Here is an 11,727-nt window from a genome sequence, read left to right on the forward strand (position 1 = left end):
TATCCTCATTTCTAATACCTGGAAATTCAATAAACTCTTACTAGCCTCACTAGCCTCATCTCTGAACAAGCTCTGCCACTCTACTGAAACTACACTACTGTCAGTAACAGAATCGCTACAAGCTGCGGGTCAGTCCTCAGTTCTACTACTGCTAGACCTGTCTGCTGCCTTTGACACAGTCAACCATCAAATCCTCCTATCCACGCTCTCTGAACTTGGCATCTCAGGATCTGCCCTCTGCTGGTTCGTGTCCTACCTCTCTGGGCGATCCTTTAGAGCACACATGTCAAACTCAAGGCCCGCAGGCCAAATCCGGCCCGCCGTGTAATTTTATTTGGCCCGCCAGATAATATCTAACGTCTATGAGAGTTAGCCCGCCGGTATGTCACACGCACCGCGAATACTTTAAGTCCCACAATGCACACGGCGTTGGTAGCCAGTGCAAGCTGCGTGAGAGCCCTTGCCTCTTTCCTCTCCTCCCCCCATCTGTCACTCTTCAGCAGCCTCATGCAGTTTAGTCACCTGAAGTTTAGCTAGCAGCCTGTCCCTCTCCCCCAATGATGGCCAAACAAAAGGTGGACTTTGAAAACAGGGGGTTTCAAGAGAGATGGGAGGCAGAATATATGTTTACGGATATAAAGGGCAAAGTTGTTTGTCTTGTGTGCGGAGCCAATGTGGCTGTAATGAAAGAATATAATTTAAGACGGCACTATAAAACAAGACACCAAGAGAAGTACAGACATCTGAACATGAAACAGAAGCTGCAGAAGGTAGAAGAGTTGAAAAGAAGTCTGGTGTCACAGCAAACTATGTTCGCAAAAGCCAAATCACAAAGTGAGGCAGCTGTAACGGCTAGTTATATTGTGGGAGCAGAGATTGCTAAATCAGCCCGGCCCTTTACCGAGGGAGAATTTGTCAAAAACTGCATGATAAAAGTTTGCGACGTCGTTTGCCCCGATAAAAGGCAAGCATTTTTAAATGTGAGCCTGAGCAGAAACACCGTTGCTGATCGTGTATGTAAGCTTGCCACCAATCTACAACAACAGCTGATGGGAAAGGGAAAAGATTTCATTGCATACTCCCTTGCTGTGGATGAGAGCAGCGACACATCTGTAGTGACACACTCAAGGCAAAGTATGTCTCTGTGGGCGCTGCACAGTTTCCACGTTTCATCCCTGACACAATGCCCCAGCTGCGCACCCAAGCTGCTCAAATGCTCTCTATGTTTGGCAGCACATACCTGTGTGAACAACTTTTCTCTTTGAAGATGAACAAAACATCACATAGGAGTCGACTTACTAATGAACACCTTCACTCAATCCTGAGGATTTCCTCAGCTGTCAAGTGAGATGTCAAGTATCTAGCTCAGGCATTAGAGCAGAGCATCAGAGTGCAGTAAACTGAGCTTCTATGTGCCTTGGTTTCCTTTTTGCACTTTTCTCTTGCTACTGCAAGGCATGGTCTGTTTATAGTTGTATGTTTGGATTTTCATTGAAGGAAATTCGTTTTTGGCCGTTTGTTGGCCTGTGGATGTGAAATGTTTTCATTGGAAGTTATTGGAAAAGCTGCAAATAGAAAGAGAGGCATAAGAAATGAATGACACTGATGTTTCTTTTATTTTGAAAATGGATCTGTGTTTAGGCAATAACTAGGCCTTAGCTTTGGGCTACTTGTTTCAGATTCAATACGTTTAAGTAAAACTTAAGTTCATGTTTACATGTGAAAAAATACATTATAACTTTATTTCAATAAATATTGAATATGCACGGCCCTCGACATGGACCCAGTTTTAAATTTCGGCCCACTGTGTATTTGAGTTTGACGCCCCTGCTTTAGAGTGTTGTGGAAGGGAGAAGTGTCCAAAGCGCACAGCTTATCCACAGGGGTACCTCAAGGGTCAGTGCTTGGTCCCCTTCTCCATATACACAAGCTCAATAATCAATAATCAATAATCCGCTCTTATGGCTTCTCATACCACTGCTATGCTGACGATACCCAGCTCTTCCTGTCATTCCCGCCAGACAATGTTACAGTTTCTGCAAGAATCTCATCATGCCTTGCTGATATCTCTAAATGGATGAGTGAACTGCACCTTCAACTCAATCTTTCAAAGACTGAGCTCCTTGTCATCCCAGCCAGTCCCTCTATGCAACCACAGATCAATATCCAGCTTGAAACAACCAAACTCATGCCCACAAAGTCTGCCCGGAACCTGGGTGTCATGATTGATGACCAGCTAACTTTTAAGGTTCAAGTAGCCTCGATTGCCCGGTCATGTTGATTTGCCCTGTACAACATCAGGAAGATCAGACCTTACCTGTCAGAACACGCTACACAGCTCCTGGTACTGCTCTTGTGATATCACGCATCGATTATTGCCCACTACGCTTTGCCAATGAAAGGCGTCTGATCCAACCTTCACAACAGGGTCCTAAGTCTCTGACTAGACTCTTCTCCTCTGTCGCCCCCCGGTGGTGGAATGAACTTCCAAACTCCATTCAATCTGCAGAGTCCCTCTGCACCTTTAAGAAAAAGCTAAAGACCCAGCTCTTTCATGAATACCTACTAACTTAATGATGATGGCTTCGATATCATTGATGATGATGTTGGTTGTCACGATTGTTTTTGTTTGATAACGATGACTTATAAGATGGTTTCTTTACTGATTAGAGCTCTCAAGAACTGCCCTCAATGTTGTGCTTTGCCTCTGGTCACTTCCTGTCAGCACCTGTGTGTCCAATCAGACTCAAAGCTGATCGTTTGCTCTTACTGACATTGTTCCCTTTTTTCTAGCTCCTTGCTTGTGTTGTTCTCACTCTGATGTACGTCGCTTTGGATAAAAGCGTCTGCTAAGTGAATTGTAGAATTGTAGGATACTAACTTCCGGGTTTCATGCAGTATGGATCGGATGTGTGCTTTTAGGAAATGAATTGTATTTTACCACCCACAATGCTGTGCAAAATTAAACGTAAATCATCACTTCACGTCCGCCTCCAAATCAAAACAAACAAGCGTGGATTAATTGAATCAATTTTTAATCTAGAGTTAAAGTCCAGACTGAAATCACTACTTTTAATTAACAACAGAAAATATAACAAATGTCTGTGTAGCCGGTCTGTCCTGACACTCCGTATGCTACTATAATGTCTCTGCGTTGTGTTGTGCATGATGAGACGAAGACCAAAAACTTCCTTGCCAACTGGATAAAATGTATTTTCACACCATCTGCCTGTGTAAAATAAAATACATTCAGTACAGCAACTTCATACGACTGGGCTTCAACATGCACACCTCTCCTCAGCGGGGTCTCAGGCCGTCTGACACAATGCATACGGGTGTGCTGTGACCTTCTTTTATAAACGAGAACAAAAACTAAATAAAAAGTATAAATTGTATTTCAGCTTATTTCTTACTCAACAGTGGCAATTTTGTGTTTTTGTCAAAACCGAAAATGTACAGCTAAACTAATCTTCTTATACTGTACACTTCACGTTATATTAAAATAACAAAATAATTTGTGATCAAATATATCTGTAAACAACAAGAACAAAGAAAGAGCTCACATACCTGTGTAAAATAAAATACATTCAGTAAAGCAACTTCATACGACTGGGCTTCAACATGCACACCTTTAAAGGGAAGGAGAAACCACACGGATGCTCTAGTTCGCCTGATTAGCATATACAAACTAAGTGCTGTACGACAAATAAAACTCTTCAAATACATTAACCAACAGTTAACATGTTATTAAAACATCTGTGAGCCTAACGAAGTATAGTTGAACCACTATTTAGCATGTTTTCCCCGTGTTTTAACACTTTATGAACTGGAGCACATGAAAACACTCGCCTCTCCTCAGCGGGGTCTCAGGCCGTCTGAGGAGAGAAGCGCGAATCTACAGGATGTGACATCATCACAGCAGACCGCCAAAACAAAACAAACTCCAAAATAAAATACAAAAGTGCATATAAAAATATTCATATTTGAAAAAGATGACAACATGTAAATTTGACTTAAAGGACGGCCTTTTGGTGAATTATAAATAATTTTGACAAAGCATTTTAACACCTGTTACATCTGCATTATTATAAAACCTTTCCCCCTCTATTTAAATAATGATTTCACTATTTAAATGTGTCTTTATTGGTTTATTTTACTTTATATTCTGTATATTACTGTCTTTCATTTGTACTTTCCTGTACTGTACTGTATGTTATTTAGTTATTTAATCTGTCTTTTACTTGATTTACATTGTGATAATGTTTTTGTTTACCTCACTGTATGGGCATTACTCTTCTTGAATAAAGCTAAAAATTAAAAATTAAAATTAAAAACAGGTGGTTGCGGCCGGTTCGGGTAACGTAAATTACGTCACTTCCTTACTGAATGACTCAGACGAAGTGGGAACAATTATCTGCCTACTGAATAGTAGGTACTAAACAGTATACAGCACGGATAGTAGGTACTAAACAGTATACAGCAGATAGTAGGTACTAAACAGTATACAGCAGATAGTAGGTACTGAACAGTACACAGCAGATAGTAGGTACTAAACAGTATACAGCAGATAGTAGGTACTAAACAGTATACAGTAGATAGTAGGTACTAAACAGTATACAGCTGATAGTAGGTACTAAACAGTATACAGCAGATAGTAGGTACTGAACAGTACACAGCAGATAGTAGGTACTAAACAGTATACAGCAGATAGTAGGTACTGAACAGTACACAGCAGATAGTAGGTACTAAACAGTATACAGCAGATAGTAGGTACTAAACAGTACACAGCTGATAGTAGGTACTAAACAGTATACAGCAGATAGTAGGTACTGAACAGTACACAGCAGATAGTAGGTACTAAACAGTATACAGCAGATAGTAGGTACTAAACAGTATACAGCTGATAGTAGGTACTAAACAGTATACAGCAGATAGTAGGTACTGAACAGTACACAGCAGATAGTAGGTACTAAACAGTATACAGCAGATAGTAGGTACTGAACAGTACACAGCAGATAGTAGGTACTAAACAGTACACAGCACGGATAGTAGGTACTGAACAGTATACAGCAGATAGTAGGTACTGAACAGTACACAGCAGATAGTAGGTACTAAACAGTATACAGCAGATAGTAGGTATTGAACTGTACACAGCAGATAGTAGGTACTAAACAGTACACAGCAGATAGTAGGTACTGAACAGTATACAGCAGATAGTAGGTACTAAACAGTACACAGCAGATAGTAGGTACTAAACAGTATACAGCAGATAGTAGGTACTGAACAGTACACAGCACGGATAGTAGGTACTAAACAGTACACAGCACGGATAGTAGGTACTGAACAGTACACAGCAGATAGTAGGTACTAAACAGTACACAGCAGATAGTAGGTACTAAACAGTATACAGCAGATAGTAGGTACTGAACAGTACACAGCACGGATAGTAGGTACTAAACAGTATACAGCAGATAGTAGGTACTGAACAGTACACAGCAGATAGTAGGTACTAAACAGTATACAGCAGATAGTAGGTACTAAACAGTATACAGCAGATAGTAGGTACTAAACAGTACACAGCAGATAGTAGGTACTAAACAATATACAGCAGATAGTAGGTACTAAACAGTATACAGCAGATAGTAGGTACTGTCTACTGACAGATTGAAGAGGTACTTGGTAATTTGGATGCAGCCCTGCTCCCGAACAGGTGATGTTCACAGATTCAGTTACCATAGTAACTCAGTTACCATATCAACTGACTCAAAGGTAAAGTTACTGGAGTTGCCCCTCTTTCTTGAGTTTCCCTCGTTTCAGGGTTAACTTACTCAGTGTTTGCACAAAACCTGCTTTCTGAAACGGGCCCAGGTAAACTGTAACTTGTGTTAACTCGGATAAAAACGTTTTATAACATTGTTCTGCCTAGCTGAAGCTCAAATCTGAAGACACCTTAACATCTGTCCTGTGTGTGTGTGTGTGTGTGTGTGTGTGTGTGTGTGTGTGTGTGTGTGTGTGTGTGTGTGTGTTCTGGCACGGAGCACAGGCTAGCAAACTTACTGTTCACAACTTAACACTCTCTCACTCAAACACCAAAATAACATCGTCAGGAAGCTCTTTACTTTTAAATAATTACAGACATATTAGCTGAGTTTGTAACCATAAACATACCTTGAAAAAGTGGAGAAATAATCCAGAGTGGGTCGGTGATGTTTACTCATCAACAGATGTTAGGAGTCTGAGGGAAAAACCACGTGTTCCCCTGGTACAGCGGCGCAGACAGAAGCAATCGATCCTGGATGAAGTAGCTCAGACCAACTCAGTAGAAACGGAAAATCGTAACTTGATCCAAAGGAATTGGACTTGGTTGAAAGTCTTGAAGACGCTTGACCTCTCCTCAAAAAGGCTCTTTCAGTTGTAAACTAACCAGTAGAAGGAGCTAGAATATAAACCTCTGTGGATCATTAGAATGATAATGATGGAGGATGGTCACATGGGAGTCTTTAGCTGAGTCGTCCTAGTTTTGCCTTGAGGTGTAAACAACCCCCGGTCACCTGTGGGTCATCAGGGTCACTTATTCCAAGGTGTTACTGGGGCTTCAGTTGTTTTGAGAGATAATTAAGAACAGCATTGTAGGTTGGTTATAGATGGTGTCTCAGACCACCACCTTTGTTAAGGGATGGGGTTTCAACCTTAAAGGTGCACTATGTATTTGGTAGTGAATTTTGAAAGTTGGAGAAGTTAAAAAAATATTTCATATTTTCTGAACTGAATACACAAACTTAATTCAAATGAAAAATGGGTCCCTGGAACACCTTTTGGAACTAAAAAGCTACCAGGAGAGTTACGGTTTCACTGTTGCAGGCCCACCAACATAACTTCTTGCAGAGCATATCTTCAAACAGTCCTCTGAGGACAGTATATATATAGAGTTATGAACATATACCACAGAATCTGTAAATTTCTCCTCCAGCTTTCCCATTTCTCTACCAAAACTCCATAGTGCACCTTTAACATAGATGACTTCTTAAGCAACCCTCCTGTCCAGGATCTGCACCTTCTTCAAAGCAGTACAAGGCTTTTTTAAATTATCTCTCAAAACAACTGAAGCCCCAGTACCACCTTGGAATATGTGGTCCTGATGACCCACAGATGACCGGGGGTGTAAACGACTCTGTGGATAATTAGTAGGCTAATCATCAAGGATGGTCGCATGGGAGTCGTTAGTTGAGTTGTCCTAGTTTCTCCTAGAATCTTATATTTTAGCTCCATCTAGTTTACCACTGAAGACGCCTTTTTGTGGACAGAAAGTTCCGAAATGTTCTTGTTATTATAACAGAAATCCCTGATTATTATTTGTTTAATGTTTGTCAGAGAACTTCAGGACTCCATGATGTACCTTATGTTGAAGTCTGCAACCCCTCCTTCCTTAGTTTTCTTCTTCTTTGGTTATTTCTATATTTTCGTTTAGCCCACCCTCCCCTCTTTTGTATGACTCCCTATTTATTGTGTAAATAAATACAGTCTTAATTTTTGTGTGAAAACATCTTATTGTAGTTTATGAAATCAGTCACATAAATGTCTTTTTTTATATCCTTCACAAGTTCTTTTCATTTAGTACACAATATTATATAAAATCCTCAATATTCAGTACCAAGTCTATTTTTCTTACTGCATTAATTCTCAATAACATCGTATTTTAAATCATGAATTATATACAGAATTAAAAATTAACTTCAATAAATTTAGTTATTTAAAATGTTGAGCTCATTAAAACGTCACCAAACGTGAAGTATTACCAGTATTACCCGTGTTATGGTTTTAAAAGTGACCCTGTTAACTGAAGATTTTAAAGAAAATTGCGTCTGCTGTTGGTTGTCTCAGTTACCAAAGATATTGAAGTCAAAAATTGTCCTAATTAATGCCTCATTTTTTAATCTTTAAATTTAGACATAACCTGAGTATCTAACATCAATTAAAAAACAAATGAACAAAGGCACATTCTTTAGGACTCTTCCGCCTTCGAAAACAGTTGTAACTATGACAACCAACTATGAACTTCTTAATCGCGACCCTCTGATCCCTAAATCCCTCAGAGAATAAAAGTTTGTCTTTTTGTTTCTTTTATCACAGTTTAATTTTGTAAAAACATATTTTATTTCCCTTTTTAATGGCCTAATACAAACGTGTTCAGTCTCCAAGTGAGGCCTCAATACTGCAAAAAAATCACCCTGAAAAATCCAGATAAACATCTTATTTCAAGATATATAACTGAAAAATAAAGATCTGAAATGCTTGAAAATAATATGTTAATGCAAATATGACTTGATGACATATTTCTAACATTACAACAAGTTAAATTTGCTTGCTGAACCAGCAATATTTTTACAGATTAAAAGCAATCCAGGTTTTATTTTGTATATCGAAGAGGTTTTTCTGGACCTGTCAGGTGATTGTGGCTTTTAGTGAGTGTATCGTTGACTAGAAATTACATAGATACACTTGGTAACATGGAGAAGAATGGCAGCAGAATCCAGGGACAGATGTATATGAATAAAGATCAGAGGGAATTAGCTGATAACTTTAAGTAGTTTGATCTCTTCTCACTCTCTTCTGCACAAACTGAGTTCAGGTGCTTAAGTGGATCTTTACATCCCTGGTGAACAGGATGAAGGCGCCCTCTTGTGGTGATTTCTACTCTCTGCAGGAAAGCATCTGTGTTATTATCCTCCCTTGATATCAATCACACCGCTCAATGTAAATACTGTTAAAACTCTACCTCAAGTAAATTAACCCATCTGTTACATATATATATATTTTATTATAAGTTATCTCAGCATGTTTGCTCGACCCAACACTGCACTATTCTCTCATCGAGCCTTGTACGTGTTAGTCTTTGCTTACATTGTGTTTCTTGTTGTAAATTAATGTTGTACTTTTTGTGCATTGAGAGTATCGTTTTAATGAAGTCAAATTCCTTAAGTGTGAAAGCATACGCGGCCAATAAAGCTGATTCTGATTCTTCTGATTCTGATGCTGCATTCAGGACACATTGGAAATATAGGAAAGAAAACTCTGTCAAAATGTTTTTAGAAGTCAAAATGTTAAAGAAAACTCTGCTCATTCCTCAAAAGCAAATCTTTTTTAGTGAGGAGAGCTGAAAGAACAGAGAGTGAGTGACGGACGCTCTTCAGCTCTAAACACCAACACATGAACAAAGTGACTGAGTTTGACTCTCCATCAGCTTCTTACGACACCCTGCAATGAAGACGAGAAGAAAACATTTTGTTCATGTGTTTATTCAGGATGTCAAACTTCAGTTTGTTCACACATCAAATAAGTAAAGTGTGTTCAATGTCTCTTGTTCAATCATTTCATGAACACATTCACTTCATACACACAGTTTGTTTGATCTCCACTCACAGAAAACTATGATTTATCTCCTTATTGATTTAATCAGGAGGATTACATTTTTAAAACACCTCAGAGGACATTTTTTACTTTACTTTGAATATGAACAACAACATTTATTCTGACTAACTCATTTCTTTAAGTGTGATTTTATAGATTTTCTACAAATGTACAAAGTGGTGAGAAGAGAAAATCAACATTAAAGAAAAGTTTGCTGCTCTCTCTTCAGAATCATGAATCAGAACAGAAACAACAGCATATAAATGTATGAATACAAATAATCAAACATGGAGAGCGGAGAGAAGTTGATATTTTCACGCAGAGAAATGTCAGTTCAGGTGAACAAAAGTCATCCTGAGCAGTGAAAGAGTCCACGGCTAAACAGACACAGAAAGGAGTGTCACTTAAAGACACTCAAACATTGACAGAACAGACGAGAAGAGGTCAAAGTACCGCCCATAAAGTTTGATTGACAGGTGACGATGATCAGATCTCAGCAACGAGCATGAGTAAAAATCAAGTTGAAGATTTAAAACACAGCAAGTTAAACATCTGTCTCGTTAATGACTTCTGTCTATTTCAGTTTACACAACTCAGCAGAGTCTCCATAATAATCTAACCAGAGTCCAGCATGTAGAGGCTGAGTGAATGTGGTCTGGACTCTGTGGAGGAGAGTCATGGTTTCAGAGATGCTGTAGAAGGACAGAATACCTGCTCTGTGATCCAGGTACACTCCTACTCTGGAGGACTCAGGACCTGAGACAGGAGTGCTGACTTTGTTGTAACAAAAGTTATAACTGTTGTTGTAACAATCTAACCTCCAAGATTTGTCATTACGTCCAAACACACATTCATCTGAGTTTCCTGCTCTGCTGATATTCTTGTATGTGACTGCTACACAAACTCCATATCCTCTCCACTCCACTTCCCAGTAACAACAACCACTCAGACTCTCTTTACTCAGGACCTGACACCTATTAGTGAATCTGTCTGGGTGACTAGAATAAGACTGTTGTTCTAACATTGCTGTTGCTTTTCTGTTCTCATCAGATAATAACAGCAGTGTGTGTGCTGTGTTTGGATCCAGTGTGATGTCACATGAATATTTTAAGAACTCAGCTCTGGTCATGTTCTCTGGTTCTGACAGTAAAACATCCACTTCAGTCACTGTCTGTGAGATGTTTGTCCATTTCTCTCTCAGGACGTCCTGTAGTTTATCTCTGACTTCTGACACAGCTGCTGTCACATCCTGAAAGAACCTCAGAGGACGGATCTTGATGCTGGATGAGTGTGTAGATTCACTGAGTGGTGACAGTGAGGGGTAGTCGTGTAGAAACTGGTTGTGGTCCTCTGTGTGTGAGAACTTCTCCAGTTCAGCATCTTTCCTCTTCAGCTCAGTGATCTCCTGCTCCAGCTTCTCCTGAAGCTCTCTGACTCGACTCACTTCAGTTTGCTGCTGGGATCTGACCTGCTGCTTCACATCAGAGCGTCTTTTCTCCATGAGACGGATCAGCTCAGTGAAGATCTTCTCACTGTTCTCCACTGTTTTATCAGCGGAGCCATTGATAGCCTCCACCTCCTGTTGGAGCAGCTTCACATCTTTCTCTCTGTCCTGGATTCTCTGCTGGATGTTTTGTCGACTCACCTTGAGCTCTCTCTGCCTCTCGCTCCTTTCTGCTGCAGCTGAGACTGTGTCATGACCTTTGTGTTCGTCCATTAAACAGAGATAACAGATAGACTGCTGATCAGTCCGACAAAATACTTTCATCTCTTCATTATGACGAGAGCAGACGTTCTCCTGGAGCTTCATGGAGGGCTCCACCAGCTTGTGTTTTGAATAAGCAGGTATTTCATAATGAGGCTGAAGATGTTTCTCACAAAATGAGATCAAACACTGCAGACAGGACTTACAGGCTTTCAGTTTCCTCCCGGTGCAGACATCACAGGCCACATCTTCAGATCCAGCATAGCAGTGATCAGCAGGAGCAGCTTGGAGTCCAGTCTTCTTCAGCTCCTCCACTAAATCTGCTAACATGGTGTTTTTCCTGAGGACAGGCCTCGGTGTGAAGTCCTGCCTACACTGAGGGCAGCTGTAGATTGTCTTCTCATCCTCTTTATCCCAGTGGCTTTTAATACAGTTCATACAGTAACTATGTCCACAGGGAACAGTCACCGGATCCTTCAGGAGATCCAGACAGATCGAACAAGAAAGGGTTTCCTGACCCAGCTGAACTCCTTTCTGTGCCATTTCTCCTCTCTGTAACAACGACTGTCTGAGTTTCTCTTCCTGAGAAATCAAACTAGCTCCACCTCTGATCT

At 40.1% G+C, this 11,727-nt stretch overlaps 1 protein-coding gene across 1 annotated transcript; it reads right to left on the minus strand.

Moving 5' to 3' along the window:
• Positions 1–9,298: 9,298 nt before the first annotated feature.
• LOC109977387 (tripartite motif-containing protein 16-like) lies at positions 9,299–11,727 on the minus strand. Its single transcript, XM_020627137.2, has one exon. The coding sequence runs from the start codon at positions 11,654–11,656 to the stop codon at positions 9,983–9,985; it is 1,674 nt and encodes a 557-aa protein (XP_020482793.2). The 5' UTR covers positions 11,657–11,727; the 3' UTR covers positions 9,299–9,982.

Source organism: Labrus bergylta, chromosome 4 (genome assembly GCF_963930695.1).
Source record: "Labrus bergylta chromosome 4, fLabBer1.1, whole genome shotgun sequence".
NCBI classification, from domain to species: Eukaryota; Metazoa; Chordata; class Actinopteri; order Labriformes; family Labridae; genus Labrus; species Labrus bergylta.